The sequence below is a fragment of the Stylophora pistillata genome, chromosome 7 (genome assembly GCF_964205215.1).
Source record: "Stylophora pistillata chromosome 7, jaStyPist1.2, whole genome shotgun sequence".
NCBI classification, from domain to species: Eukaryota; Metazoa; Cnidaria; class Anthozoa; order Scleractinia; family Pocilloporidae; genus Stylophora; species Stylophora pistillata.
The window spans coordinates 24,460,880-24,477,007 of NC_142525.1; the positions used below are offsets into that span (position 1 = coordinate 24,460,880).

The 16,128-nt window shown below is 38.1% G+C and overlaps 1 protein-coding gene across 2 annotated transcripts; it reads left to right on the forward strand.

The window, feature by feature from the left end:
- Positions 1-574: 574 nt before the first annotated feature.
- On the forward strand, positions 575-15,763 carry LOC111339573 (proto-oncogene tyrosine-protein kinase receptor Ret). Of its 2 annotated transcripts, XM_088726970.1 has the most exons (16): positions 575-769; positions 7,274-7,671; positions 8,318-8,348; positions 8,671-8,730; positions 9,041-9,106; positions 9,618-9,743; positions 9,864-9,888; positions 10,151-10,368; positions 10,598-10,708; positions 11,366-11,556; positions 11,744-11,866; positions 12,151-12,224; positions 13,273-13,313; positions 14,001-14,097; positions 14,532-14,634; positions 14,807-15,763. In XM_088726970.1, the coding sequence occupies exons 1-16, from the start codon at positions 724-726 to the stop codon at positions 14,879-14,881; spliced, it is 1,785 nt and encodes a 594-aa protein (XP_088583096.1). In that variant the 5' UTR covers positions 575-723; the 3' UTR covers positions 14,882-15,763. The 2 variants fall into 2 exon arrangements, with proteins under 2 accessions (XP_088583096.1, XP_088583097.1); XM_088726971.1 differs by lacking the exon at positions 8,671-8,730.
- Positions 15,764-16,128: the final 365 nt, after the last annotated feature.

The following is a 16,128-nucleotide window of genomic DNA, read 5'->3' on the forward strand; positions in this document are numbered from 1 at the left end:
GCCATTTATTTAAATTATTTGAGCGGAAGACTAACGGTATCGTGAGAGCACAAGATTCTAAGAATTTTTCTCAAAGCTTAAATTCTTGCCAATTTTTTAAAGGTGTAAGATCTCCTACCGTTATTGTGAAAGCCGGGCCTGCTAGATGGTCACTACAGAAAGTAATTACATCTTAAATAGATCAAAGCTCCGAGGGAATAAGGTTGGCCCATCTAGATCTTTGCAGGGGAGTCACTCTTTGGCTTGATCGACCCAATTAAAAAAACAAAACAAAACAAAAAAGCATCGAAAAACTACATCTCTTTTTTCCGTTGAGCTTTCAGAAACTAGCTTAGTTATCTGCCGTTTGCTTCTCCGCCAGTAACAGAGAAACAAAGAAATAGTCTTTTGTTTGCTGCAGAAGCAATGCTACAGACAAAGAATTATTGCGCTTGTTGTGAAACATAATGCCATCACCACACCAGAATACGCATATGATTAGGATATGTTTTATTTCGAAATTGATCCAAATTGGCACTTTTTCAAAGTTTCAAATTTCACTTTCATCAAGTGTAAAGATTTTTAACTTTTAATCTCGGGCTTTAACAGTAGAGTGATTCATGACCGCCTTCAGGACCAATAGGTCTACATTAGGCCAACATAAAATACTTGCACTGCGCACTCCGCCTGGAGGCCTTTAACAAGCTGAAATAGATATTTGGGCTTTGTCTCGATTAGCTGAAGATGGTGGAAGTCCACGTTATTTTAACCACTTTATTTTCGATGAGCTGTGAGTATATTTGCATCGCATATATGGAAAAATCAGTGCTTCATTTCAAGTTTGAACAGCATGCCAGTATTAATTCTATTGTAATGTAGTTATGTTTGTAAAGTCCATGAACAAGCCACTATCGTAAAGCATGCATTGTGTAATCTCCATGCTGATATGAATCAACAAAAATAGTGAAGTAGATTAGATAGCGGGAACTAGATAAAATGCAATCGCAACCACACACTAATTGTTCCAATATTTTGCTTGTTTTCATTCACTCGCTGGTGTTGCTTATGACTAACTCGCAGCCTTGGACTCTAATTCTGGTAAATTTCTTAGTTTCTCCCTTTTAAAGATGCGTTCCGAATGTCGAACGTTTGTCTATTAGATTCTTTCGGGTTGGAATAAAATAATTCGCCCAACTGACCGCTCAGCCGAAAAAGTCAATTCATCTATTGGTACCAATCAAACGTTTGCTTAGACGGTATTATCTCTCGTTGAGAAAAAGTTGAGGAAAAAGACATAAATATGAAATTAAAGGGAAAGTTAGGTCTGGAAAAAGTTTACTTATAATTACGTTTCAAATATCGGCATTTAATAATTAAAAAATATGCCTCTTTTTATGACTTAGCAACAGTGAAACATGGGCGCCTGCGTAGCGAGGGATATTTTGTATTTGTTGCAAACGTGCCTCTCTGGGTTATTTGCCGGCAGATTAATGCCCTTAGTTTTTTTTTTTTTTTGTTGTTGTTGTTGTTTTTGTAGCAGTATGCGACTGGCGGGGTTAAGAAAATTTACTTGATGGATTCACAACAGACATAAAAACTGAAAGACAAGATATATTTATTCACTACTCGAAGAAATTGGCTTTGGTCAAGGATGGCGACTGAAAATTTACCAAACGTGGTATATCACCATTTCGAGCTTCGATTTATTCATTCCCAATAAAATAGTTTAAAAAAGTTATAGGTTAAATGAATGCAATATGCGTTGAATATGGAAAAGGTAAACTTTGCTTTCAGTTAAAAATGACCGTAACATAAACATAGCTTTTAGTTCAAAGCGAAGGTAGACAAGAACAACTTCCATATCTCGCTGGAAGTCTTAATCATGACAGTTCTGCCGGATTTGCAGGGATTGGCAAGCTGTGTTATTTTTGGCAGCTAAATTTTCTTTAATATTTCACTTACACCTTTTCCTTTTGAATTTTAGTATGTGTTTTGACTTTTAACCACAAGGAAGTCAATCATGGTTCAACTATTACAATTTTTCCTTACAAAGGTTGAACATTTCAACGAGCACAAAGCGTCAAACAAAGGTCGACTATTGCTACTATATTGACTATTGTATAACATACGTCATATTAGAAAATATATCTATCCAAAGAATCAGCTGAAAAACTAGTTCATGATTTTATTAGTAGTAGATTGGACTAATGTAATAGCTTTTTACATGGAATCCCAGAGTATCAAACTAGGAAACTGCAGCGTGTTTTGAATGTAAGTGCAAGACTTATTTATCGCGTACTCAAGTTCTCTCACGTAACACCTCTGCTTGCAGAATTACATTGGTTACCAGTGCGCAGCAGAATACATTATAGATACTTTTATAACTTATAAAATTTTGCGTGGTCATGCGCCTAAGTACCTTCCAAACTTAATTAGCATTCAACAGCCTTCGTGCTATAGCTTAAGACATACAATGGTCCCTTGCTTGAAAGACCAATTGCGAAAACGAAGAAAACAATGGGTGATAGAGCAATTCCCAGATAGCTGCTCCCCTTCTATGGAACAAGTTACCTAAGAATGCACGGGAAGCAGGGAACTTAGAATATTTTAATACTATGATTAAAACATTTCTATACAAGGAATAGTTTCACTTCTCTTCGAAATTTTCCTTTCTCCATTAATATTTTAGAAGTTCTTCTAGAGTTCTTGTTATTCTATGATAGATTTTAAACGAAAATAGTTTGTAAGCTTTATTGAAAGATTTGTAAGATTTATAATAGAGGTGTAAGTTTAATTATTAAGTTATATATTATTGTGATGCACTTTTGAACACAGTATAGAAAAGGCACCATAGAAGTAATACATATTATTATTGTTAAGTCATAACTGACGTCATATCCAAGATGGCGTTTTTCTAATCACGAAAGTTGTAAATAAGCGCAACTTCAACGCGCTCTTGTGGCTTATGCTAGGCAAATTGAACTGTTTATGAAAAAGTCTTCTAATCAAGATGAACTTTCTTTTTAATCAAACGCAGCGTGTTAACACGTAGCAGAACATAAAGAAATCTTTCAAGACTTATACTCTCTCGGTACCACAGTTGGTCTACCCTTCACATACAATTTAAAGCAACAGTCGCGCTTTCTATATTGCAAATTGCTCCAACTAATCAGATAAAAAAAAAACAGTGCAGATAATTAGATCTTATAGAAACAGAAACGGGCAATTAGTTTCATACAGGCGAAGTAGTTTTACAAAAATTTTTATGCAGCTTGGCCTTTTGCCAAACCTTGAAATTCCGTTTTCAGTTATTTTCAAAATATTTCAGCTTCCGTTTTTGGGCTATGATAATATCGTTATTTATCGTTGTTTGTCAGATTGTCAGACCGCCAAATAGTTTTCAATACAGCCTTCCAACAAGGCATACTTTAGTCAATCACCTCATAGACCTCTCCACACGCAGCCCCTTTGCTGGTGATGTGTTCTTTGCATCCTTTTGTTGATGGTAGTCACCGTCCTTTTCCTCTTCCTGTGAAAATGTCTTTACATAATTTCTCAAAGAAACAAAAATCAAACACGCTTATTATTCTGAAGTACATGTCCGCATTTACTCTTTCATTTTTTTTTTTATTTATTTTTTTCAAACAATTGTTAGTTTGTTTTTTTAAATTGTTATTCTTAGGATTACTCCTATTCTATGGCTTCGTTTTCGTTGGCTCGCAGTCGTTGACACTAAGGCTCACTCTCAATTCAAATACCTTCAAATTGTACAGCCAAAGGACAGGAATCATACATACATACATAGATACTAACATACTTTACTGAGACTCCCTTCAACAGGGCTTTTCGGTCACAATGTTAACAAACTTATTTACTGTAATTTAATTAAAATCAAATGTATTTAAAATCATTCAAAGTATATCCAAATTTACTACATATAGAACATATTGTTAAAGAGTTTCCACTTAAAAATATCAATATCTTTAGTATTCCTAATGTTGTCAGGTAGACCATTCCATTCCCGTGGGCCGCGAAAATAAAATGCCCTTTGTCCCGTCGACAATCTACATCGGGGGATCACAAAATCATTACATCCCCTTGTGTTCCTTTAGTGAACTGCTGAAAGCTTAACAAAATATTTACGTAAATAGTCTGGAGCAAAACCATTTACACCTTTATATGCTAAAACTAAATCATTAAACAAAACCTTTTCTGTAACATCTAACCATCTAAGAGATCTCCGCCCCTGAGAGATATGGTCAAATTTCCTTAAACCTAATACAACTCTGGCAGCAAAATTTTGTACCAACTGTAGTTTGTGTAGATTACGCTTAGATGCGTTCCCCTACATTGAGGAACAATAAAATAATTCACTAAAAACAAAGCCATTTATAAGTAATAAAAGTGTTTTCTTATCTAAAAGGTGCTTAATTTTTCTAGAGGCTGTTTTAGTAATATGCACTTCATAGTTAAGATATTGCTCAACATATACCCCGAGATCCTTAGCAAACGAAACTGGTGAGGTAGTCTTGCCCAGCAAAGTTAAGGAGATATGAGGTAGCCTCTTAAAAAGTTGTGCTGAGCCAAAAACCACTACTTTTGTCTTCTCGGGATTTATGAGTATCCTCTTTCGTACCTCTCTCTGGGTCGTAAGAGACTCTTCTCACACGGTCTAATTCTGATGGATACGAAAAAAAGTGAATTTGGATTAAATAAATGACCCAGTGGGTATGAAGATGTCCACTAGAACATACCCTCCAAATAGAAAGAATGTTGTAACCTTGAGAAGCATGAGCAAGAAAGTAGATTCATGAAATAGATTCATCAACAGTGTTCGTCAATAAAACTCACTCTATTGGTCCTTTTTTAAATAATAATTCAAGTAAACGTGGATAATTTTTATCATTCACCACGCGTAACTAATTCTGGGTTTTCACCCATCGCAAGAAAGCAGGATATTGGCCCAATTTTCTGCTCCTTGCGGCGGGGAAATAAGTTGAAGTACGTTTTTGAGACACGTATCCACAAAGCATTTAAATGTCATATTTCTTAGTTAAGGCTACTTCCTACTTTCAAGGGCGTCCTTAGGGAAAAAAATTCGTACGCGCGTTAGTTTGAAGAAAACCCTAACAAACTATACAAAAACAAAGCTTAATAAATGCAATAAAAATATAATTTAGGCGATTTTTTCATTTAGGAAGTATCAGGAGCCAGTAAGACGTGAAACGACCGAGGGTCCTTCTATTGAATTTATCAGGTATCGGATCCCGCGGCCCGAGAAAAATGGCTGCACAGTCTCATTCACAAGGGATCAATGAACAAAAGTGTGCCAGGCTTTTCCGATATTCTGATTGGTTGCCTAGATATTCGCATCTAAAGTTAGAGTAGCGAAAAATATGCGAAGCCTGTTGCGTAAATGGACACCACGTAAAAAAATATTTCAAATATCAAAATTTCCTTACACACTTTTGTTCGTCATCATCCCTGAAACGTTTGGGCGAGATTACACGAAAATCGGTTAAATGAATGGATGTATTCCTCTCAAAATCAAATGCGAGATTTTAGCTCTTAAAGATTTGTAAAAAAGTAGCGCCACACCAGGAGATTATCTCGCCTCCTGAAATCGCAAACCAATGAGAAGACGAGACTTCCTGACGTCAACGACATATAGATCAAGATTTTCCCGGGAAGAGTATCGCGTAGCAGTCACGTTTTTTATCTCGCTTTGTTGATCGTTTAAGCTTGTTTCACATATGATCGTAGACGATCGCAGGCGATCACACTCGATCGCCAGCGATCGTCTGCGATTATATGTGAACAGCTATGCGATCGTGTGCGATCGAATGCGATCGCGATCGCAGGCGATCGCAGGAATAGAACCATGTTCTATTCGTGCGATCGTTTGCGATCGTTTGCGATCGAGTGCAATCATATGAGAATGAAGTTCTGCGATCATGTGATTGGTATGTGTCCAATAATGCAATGCAAGCGGCATAATACCATGACAACCAGTTGTTTATCAACTTTTACACGTGCGTGTGTTTTGACAAGATGGAAGGTGAAATTGACGCGGAACAGTTTATGGAAGAAATTAGAAAACATGATTGTTTGTTCAATCGCTTTAGCAAATAATTCTCTCTTTCTTAAGACTTTCTGCACCAAGAAGCGACGTTTCTTCTTTGACTGTTAGCGATTCTCTGTTTAAGTAAAGACAACAGAAGCAGAATGTTAACACCTGTTGAAAGTTCAGCGTCCTTTGCGTTTATGTTGGTTGACTGGAGTTACATTGTATTGCCGCTGAATGGTAAACCATGGACTCGGTTTTCACAGGTCGCTGCGATCGGCTGTGATCATGTGTGAACATGCGATTCGCGATCTTCGGTTGAGTGGTTTCGATTCAGCTATCGATCGTGTGATCGCCTGCGATCGTCTGCGATCATATGTGAACAGCTATGCGATCGTGTGCGATCGAGTGCGATCGCAATCACAGGCGATCGCATTAATAGAATCATGTTCTATCCGTGCAATCGAGTGCGATCATTTGTGAACAAAGTTCTGCGGTCATGCGATCGGAATGTGTTCCATAATGCTATGTTTTCCCAGCTCGCGTGAATCACTGCAAGCGGCATGATACCATGACAACCAGTTGTTTATCAACTTTTACACGTGCACGTGTTTCGACAAGATGGAAGGTGAAATTAACACGTAACAGTTTATGGAAGAAATTAGAAAATACGATTGTTTGTTCAATCGCTTTAGCAAAAATTCTCTTTCTTAAGACTTTCCGCACCAAGAAGCGACGTTTCTTCTTTAATCTAGCAACGAACTTCCGTTTAAGTAAAGACAGCAGAAGTAGAATGTTGGCACCTATTAAAAGTTCAGCATCCTCTGCGTCCACGCGCGTTGGTTGACTTGAGCACAGGCGAACCAAGCTCACTACTAGAAAAGCGGACGTGACTCTTACAGAATTGCGCAACGTTTTATATTTATAAAGGTTTGTATGGAATGTTATCGGTTTGCCTTAAAAGAGAGAAAAATGTCTTTTTTTGAAATAAAATGGACTTACCTTATTGCCTTGTTGTTTTCTTTGTTGATTACCAGCATCTCAGGCCATTTTGAAGCGTTTTCGGCGAGTTAACGCTATGTTGGTGTTCCACTGCATATATCCCTCTATCCTCTCTCTTGTTCAATTATTTCGTTTGGCTTTTTATTTTCGTTATTTATGTCTTTGTTGTAAACAACGGATTTTACCACTATAAAATGTGTCACACCATTTCATTAACTGACGTTTTAGGTTTGAATGGAGTATGTGGCTTCGAAAGGATCTCTCACCCGAATAAAACAGTAGTTTCCTACATTGGATCCAATCAAACATTTTCCTGGAATTTTAAACTAACTGAGGAGGAGAAATCAAAGAAAGTGGAAGTTGTCTTTGCCAGTTGGAATAAAAACCACCGCCTCATAACTGGTGACCACTGGGTAACAGTTCGAGAATCAAACGGGAGCGAATCAGTAGTCAAAGATAAAGTGGCCTTAAAAGCAAGGCGTTTAAACTGGGTGGGAGACTTGGCACGTGGCTTCGTGGCTTTCCAACTTCTGAACATTCAACAACAAGATACTTCAGATTATGGGATTAGGTTCGGAGTTTCTGGTTCTTATCATAGGGAATATGGGTTTACTCTTTCTGTTCAGGTAGGAAATCATTTCTTTTCCAAGCAAAGAGGTAACTTTCGAGGAGAGTATTTTACAGCTTCACATTTTAGAAATAGTCGTTTGCGTATTGATTAAACTAGGACTGCAGAGAAAATAACTAAGAAAATTTAAACAACTTCCGTGAGTTTGTTGTGTTACAAACACAGTTGGCTTTCTTTCCCGGCTCTCGAAGCGAACAAGTAATCCCTAACTTTTGATAAAGCGAAATCCTTTATTAACTATGTTTGTTCGGTTAAGATGGCTACATATTAGCCTCGTTATTTTTCTTAGCATTTTGATGGACCTCGACTTCGTCTCGGCCCATAAAAATGCCGAAAAAGAACTCGGCTAATATCCAGCCATCTTAACCTCACGCATACTTTTTTCTCAGCTCATGAGCAGGCGGTATTCTATAAATTCTGCGATTTGATTGGTTTCGAGAGCGGGCAGTCTTCTCCCATCCCTCTGTCTTGAGTACCACCCTCGGCCTACGGTCTCGGGCGGTATACAAAACCTCGAATACAGTTTTTCCGAACACGGACCTCCCGGTTGGTGAATAACATATATATCCAGCACCAGCCAAGCAAAGAGCCATGATTTAAGGTCTTACAATAAAACCTGAGAACAAACCATTTTTCCCTCACAGGTTCCAACTCGACCACCAACGAAGCCACCAGGTAGGATTCCCTTCCCCCTTTCCTTATTTTACGTGAATACTCCAATGTTCAATGCTTCTCAAGCGTATTATTGTCTTCGAGAAATAAAATGATTAACGAACAGATTTTCCTCAAAATGTACAACTACATATGCTAAAATCATGGCTGCCAATATCTGTGGTCTAGTTAGATGGTTAACGAGCAGATTAAGGTGGCGACCTTTTTCGTGAGAAGTTAGCTTAGCGTAAGTTTAAAAGCGGTTACGGTTGATCCTAGCGACAAAAAATGGCGGAACCAGGTCTGATTCAGATGCTTGAGATCATAAATCTTCTTTATCGTTTAGAACCTGAAAATATAACCCTCGAGATCAAGGAAGGCGAACTACAGAAGGTGGAGATATTAAGTAAGGCTTTTCAAATACTTCAAACTCAAGTTACTTGGCAGTTACTCCAATAAATGACAGTGACGTGAAAAACTACATGTACAAATGCGTAGCAACCAATAAGTTAGGATTTGACTCGGTGACGTTCACGTTGATAGAAAAGAGTAAGTACTGTGACAGTCTGGTCACAAATTCTTTCAATCATGGGTATTGCATTCCAGGTGCAGGTTATTGGTCTACCTAACCTTGTTTAAATGCACTAAAGTAATTAGCCTGATCGTATAATGTTTTTACTAATCCATGCACTCACGAGTCGTGAAATTTCCTTTAGGTATCACAAAAGTCACGGGATCACATGGCAAACCCGAAACAGGTGCCTTCAAAGATGTCAGTGCAGGTTAGTTCATGAGGAGAAGAGTTCACGAATATTGCTTTTAGTGTTTGAGTCCTTTGTAAAAAAATTACTTTTTCCTCAAATTCTACTTGCCGCATACTCTATTTGACGTTATCTATCCTTACATGACATCGTTTTACGTTTGGAGCATTCCCCCATCGTCAGAGTGAGTTTCGCTCTGATGAGGGGCTAGAACTCGAAACGTTGGCTTTTAAACTCTTTACGGTTTATTTTGTCTAGAACTAAGTCATGCATGTGCAGCTTGGCTGATTTATGCTCATTGGATTAAATATTCGATCACCTTTCGTTTCAAATTTAGAGAATGCAGAGAAGCTAGTCGAACCAGTCATCGATATTGAATATCGATATGTTACTTCAATATTGTAGGTTTTCCTGGGTCTTCTTAGGATCTCCTGGGTCCTTTTAGGATGTTTAATTTAGTTTCATGTCCTTAATACTGATTAGATTATCTTACTAATCAATAATTTAAGAAGAGCTCTTCTCTTGCAAACAGGTGGGAAAGAGACACTCACCATGTACCTGTCTATAACAGCGGGCTTAGCGGTGATCACGATTTTCGCTTTCCTCATTTGGCGATATGCTGCCAAGAGATCCAGAATACAGAAAAATCAACGAACATGTGAGTAAATATCTATTCAAAACCGACCTACTAAATGTTTTTGACATACGTTGTTTTATATTTATATACGCTGGTCGCTATAGATACTGTGAGTAACGTTAATTAATCTCATTGTTTCAGGTGAAGAAGCCAGTGAAATCCACACGTATGTATTCGTTAACTCTGTAATAAACTATCACTCCCTGCCAAACAGGAGGCAATTGTACACAATTGCAGCTTTTCCACAATATGAACATTTATAAAAATAATGATTGGACAAGTAGACTAAAAGCGAACCAACATATTTAAGCGGAATGTTGTTTTCCCGTGATTATGTCCAATCCCAGATATTTTTCCCGTTATCTCTGCCGCTATCCGAAGCATTATCGCTGAGATATAACCTAAGCTCTGATGTTATTTGTCCTCAGGGAGTCCTTGGGATTGCAAGTCATACGTAACGAGCCTTTTCCATATGGAGCTTGCAACTTATCCTCCCCCGGTGACCCTGAATGGGAAATACCACGAGCGAGGCTGAATGTAGAGAAGGTCATTGGACGTGGTGCATTTGGCGTGGTCTCACGAGGCTTGGCATTAGACCTGCCGGGAAAACCAGGATGGACTGTGGTAGCAGTGAAGAGTGTTCAAGGTTACATTTCTTAATTTTTTTCTTTCATTAAACAAAAAAACCAAAAAAAAAAAAAAAGCAAAACAAAAAACAAGAAATACATTTACGTTCGGAACCATCGAGCTTTTATACAAAAAACGCCGATATCGTGAACTTTAGGTGAAATGAGTGCTGGAAAGAAGTTAGAAACTGTAAGTTTGATCATTCCAGTTTCAACCTGAATTTTTTTTCGTTGGTGTTTTTTATAAAGAGGATGCTTCTGAAAAAGAGAAGAGAGACCTGTTGTCTGAGATGTCAGTCCTTAAACACCTTGATCCTCACCCTCACGTCATTCGCCTGTACGGCTGTGTTACTACTGAAGGTGAGCTTGAGGCAGTCGCATACTTGCTGCCAAATGTAGTTTTGTGTTATGAACCCGTTTGCTGTCAACGACGCATTCGAAAGTGATACTAGAGTGCAAGAGTCTTTCTTGTTAAAAATCCCTTCGTTTTATGAATCCGTGTCACTGTTGACGGCACTTTTAATGTTAGAAACGAATTGTTTGATTATTGCTTCGTTGTAGCATGTTTATGCGTCAGTTACAGTTTGTAACTAAGAGTGCTAAGTGCTAAGGTTATGCAGCGGTTTGTGTTCAAAGGTCTTATCTTATTGTGTATTTTAAAATAACGTAATGCATAAGATTTGTTTTCAGATGTCCCTAGGTTGGGGGACTTGTTAAGTTTCGTTTAAAAAATCGTCAACTGCACTATGCATTCTGACAGGAGTTCTTTCGTGGGCTCTTGAGTCTGGTTAAAGTCCCCCATAAGGTGTAGTAAACCAGTATTCTTATAAACAAATGTGCTTCATGAATGTATCGCTTTCATGTTCATATTTAGGCTTACTACGCGACTGTTATCCAAGACTTCTTAAGGAAATCTAGTTGGTAATGAGGATGACCAGGTTACCTTTAGTTAGTTTGTAACGAATAAATCGAGACAAAGCTGATAACCAGTAACCAAACGAATATTCTTGTATTCAGCCCGGCTCCTCGTAGTTGTCGAGTATGCGCAGTCTGGTGACTTGCTTGGGTATCTCAGGAAGAGCCGAGGAGTTCGAGATAACTACTACAGTGATCCCTCTTTCGAACCTCGCACCGACCTTACCTCTAAGCAGCTCCTACGGTTCGCATGGCAGATCAGTGATGGAATGGACTACTTGTCGAAGAAAAAGGTTACATTTTCACCTTCTGTTGTACTTCGAATCTCGTTTACTGGGGTATTGACTCCCTTAAAAAATACTTTAGTTCCTTTCAAATGTTGATTTTGTTAAGTTTCTGCACAAAAGAATAGAATGATATGAATATCTATGTAAATCCTAATCGTTCAAAGGTTAACACATATTTGTGTTTCGGCATTAGATCATTCATCGTGACTTGGCCGCGAGAAATGTATTGGTTGGTGACGAAGACGTTTGCAAAATCACAGATTTTGGAATGGCCAGAGATGTCTGGAAAGAGGACATATATGTGCGAACCCATGAGGTAATTGTTTATGACATATTTTGAGGTAAAGTCTATTTGAGCAGCGTGATTTAACAGTACTTTTGAACCCAGTCCCTCTTTTCTCCACAAAGCAAAGTCGTAAAAGAAGGTAACATGAAATTAACTTACTGATTTTGTGAAAAACATGCAATCGCATAGTCTGCATGTTTGCGGTAGGGGAGAATAAAACATGACATAAATGCAACTCTAAATATGGAAATGAAATATGGATATGTTGTTTAAAACTCCTTCATAATCACTTTGGTTTCCTTCCTTGGTTTTAGGGCCGTCTTCCAATTAAATGGACGGCACCCGAAGCTCTATTTGGAAGTGGTGCATACACGACACAGAGTGATGTGTAAGTTTGTTTTGTACATAAACATACGCGCAAATATCACCACAATATAATTATTATAAGATTTCTGTAATAGTCCATAATATTCAGCGTTTGAACACATGACGATGGACTGGAATAAGGGAGTATAATAAATAAATGACTACGTCAATTGAAGTTACCCCTTTTGGGCTTTTTAGCCACAATGGCAGGATTCAGATCAGTGGGCTATTTACAGAGTGCAGCCGAGGAGTTGAATTAGGGGCAACCAAGAACAAATCCAGTGAGTGGCAGGGTGCAGGACTTGAACCCGGGACACCGGGTTACAAGTATAGCACCCTAACCACTCCGCCACGCCATCTCCTAAGTATCGGTTAATATGTAAAATATTAAAGGAATAAACTTTTCTTTTCATAAAGGTGCTACGTCGGCAGAGGAGTATAACAAAAAAAAAAGGGTGTTATCAAATGAGTTGATAATGTAAATTGGCCACCGTAAAGAATTTGTGAGCTGACGTATCAAGCATTAGCTCTTCGTCTGGGTGAATGAGTTGGGGCTGACTTTCGAAATGTCAGCTAACAACAAGCAAGATTCATGGAAAAAATTATTTAAAACTTGCTTTTTCACTTTCTGATCCCTACTTTAGGGAATCTACTTTTCTAAAACAAGAATTAACAAACAAAAGGAATTAGTATGAGTTTTTCACAAGCTGGCTAAACTTCGTGCAGCATATGAACGTTCAAAGAGACTGTGGGGCTGCGATGCTGGTCCCAGGTTGAAGCCCTCCATCCTGCTACTCACAGGATTTCGTCTCCATTACACAAGTTCAATTCGCTGATCGTGTTTTTTTTAAGGACTGACTGGCCTACCTCTTGCCAGATTGGGTTCTTAAACACTATGTATATGTTTATTTACAATATTTATCTTCAATTTGTTTGAATTTAAGGACCACAAGTTTATCAGTTTGTGACGGCATGTTTAGTGTCACCTTCAGTAAACAAGTCTTAAATCTTATCCCAAAGGGGCAAGACATTTGAACAGTCTTGAATTTTCATCATTATGTAAATTGTAGGTGGAGCTTTGGTGTGGTCATGTACGAGATCTTCACTGTCGGTGAGTTCAAATGAGATTTTTGGAAATTGAGCTTAAAAAAAATGCTCTTCAAAATGAATAGATGCTAACAACTCAATGGTTTTCAAAAATTCTCTTTCAACGCACATGTTGAAATGTCGCTATAAGATTAATAGCAACTAACGGTAACGGTAAAGAATGAAATAAGCAACATACTAACAAGGTCCTGGCATCTCTAATTCGCCCACAAAGGAAGCTCTTTCCTGAGGATCCCGTATGCTAAATATTGCTTTCTTCTGAAGAGGAGCTTTAATACACTATTACCCATGTAATAATTTCGATATATCAAGAAAGTTAAAATGGTAAATTGGCCACCGTAACGATTACAAAAGCTGACGTTTCGAGCGTTAGCCCTTCGTCAGAGCCAAAGGGCTAACGCTCCGACGAAGGGCTAACGCTCGAAACGTCAGCTTTGAGTTTGTAATCGTTACGGTGGCCAATTTACCATTTCAACTTTGTTGACATATCAAAATTATTTCGTTAACCCCACCCCCCGACGCAGCCCCAAACAGTTTCTTTAAAAACTATCATCCTTTATTATCCATGTACATCGTTGGTCGAATCACACGTCTAAGGATGCACAAAGATATTTTGGGCATTATTTGTCTGGGAAAGGTTACACTATTCTTAGTTTCCCTCTAATAACCGTTCTGTGTTAACTCTAAACAGGTGGAGACCCGTTTCCTGGGGTGTATATGAGAGATATCCCCGCCTTGTTGAAGGACGGGTACAGGATGCCGCGCCCAAAGTTTGTCAGTGAAAAACTGTAAGTAATTATCATCGGGAAACAGATAGTCAGGGTTTATAGGCAACAACAATAGTAATGCTCAACTTTCCTTTACTTTTTTCCTTCATTGCGATTTAGCCGAGAGCTTAAACAGAGATCATTCTTTGAGATATGAACATGAGACGCAACCGATACACTTTTACAATTAAAAGCTGTCACAGTGGACAGAAAAAGTGTGATAAACACCGGCTTAAAGGGAAATACCATTCTTTGCTTCGAAGATATCTACTGTGCTGGTTTGTGAACAGTATGGAGGCTTTCTTTTCCTTAAGCCACTCTTTAAAAATGTCGGTCCGTATAATATAGATTTTCTCTGTAAGATGTAACATTCCATAGAGGGAAACTCATAATGAAGATAGGAATGGAAGATTGAAGTAGGTGTCACTGGTTATCTTTTTTTTTTTTTCAAACAGGCACAGCATCATGATGGAATGCTGGAAGAATGAACCCTTAGAAAGGCCAGACTTTGAGTGTCTTCGGTCACGAATACACAGCATGGTCAGGGACGCAGAACAGGTTAGGACTGGAACGTTTGATTAAAGAGCTAGGGCTAAATCTTTGCAATTAAATTTAAAAGATTCTCTAAAAGTCAATACGATTATCATTTAATAATATTACGGCTTCCTATCTGGTATGATATGGTTTCTTGTATTTGTTTTAAACTGTTGCTTTCTCTTTTCTTACTCAGGATTATGTCAACTTGAAAGGGCTGTTATATGAAAATGTGTTACCAACCAATTTAAGTGAAGAATTTTCAGCCTAGCAACTGAGCCAAATTTAACAAAATCAATACAGATATAGTTCCCAGGCAAAGAAAGCAGTATAAAAAGACTAAAACTATAGCAATAATCAAAGAATAGTAAAGTATGTCCGATCAGATATTTTATGTAGGAAGTGAATACTAGAACTAAAAAGAATGTAAGAAGTATTATTAACCAACTACACCACAAATATCTCGCGGTATTTGTACTCTAGCTAGAGAACCGGTTAGACAGGTTCTCTCGCATCGCGCAAGCGACGAGTTGGATGAAGTTCCAGAAAAAAAAAAAATGATGGACAATTTAATCATTTTTCTAACGACGAAGGGTCGGAATGGCTTGCAAGTATTGATCTAAGTTTGTCAGATAAATCGAAGGAAGAAAAGCAGTTAGAGGACATTGGAATTTCATCATCTATTAAAGAAAATAGAAACAGCAACACGACAACGCGACAATTCCGTTCCGCTTCGTATACTTCTGTCACGCACTCCCCGTGAATAAATATCCGCGAGATTTGCCCGCATTGAAATAACAGTTTGGCGTGTTGGATAATGAATAACTTATTAGAAATTTTGATGTGTCGTATCGCAGAGTATCTTTGCTCGTTATTTGTATTTTAACTCGCCTTACGGGCTGGTCAAAATACGACACAACTCAAAAAAATACTTAGCGGTACTACTCAACAAAACGTCTAATGAGATGTATTTATTTGTGGTGTGCAGTAGTATTTGCCGGGTAAAATGAGGTACAATTGCATTCTAAAATAGTCTGCCACTTCTAGTGAGTTACATAGAAAGGGTGTAATAGTATTTTTGAAAACGACAACGATGAATGTGAACCATGTTTAATAAGAAAACAACAATAAAAGCAATAAAAGGTGAACACGACTCCGCGTTTTAGCTAACTGAGCACAAGTCATGGCCAATTTGCGAGCTACACAGCGAGGTGATCAAGTTTTCTGAATTCAAATCAAACTGTACAATTCGGTGAGTAAGATACAAACTTGGACAGAAGAGTAAAATTTCGCATAAATCTGTTTTCATGACACAGCTATTGTTTGTTGTTGAAAGCGAGCTGGCTGAAATCACAGCTTGTCTTCGCGACAGGAGTCGGTGTACTTATCACTGCAATTTGCAACTTAACTGCTGAGAGAAGGAACGAGTCGGGTATCCATTTTAAGTCCTCTTCCTTTGGCCATAGTGCACTTGGCTTTTATTATTATGTCAACGCTTTTGCTGGGCTTGATTTCCTT

Coding starts and splice junctions, on each gene's coding strand:
- LOC111339573 (XM_088726970.1), top strand. CDS start 724: ATGGTGGAAGTCCACGTTATTTTAACCACTTTATTTTCGATGAGCT. Junction 10,709..11,365: donor CGGCTGTGTTACTACTGAAG/GTGAGCTTGAGG, acceptor TCTTGTATTCAG/CCCGGCTCCTCGTAGTTGTC. Junction 12,225..13,272: donor TACACGACACAGAGTGATGT/GTAAGTTTGTTT, acceptor TGTAAATTGTAG/GTGGAGCTTTGGTGTGGTCA.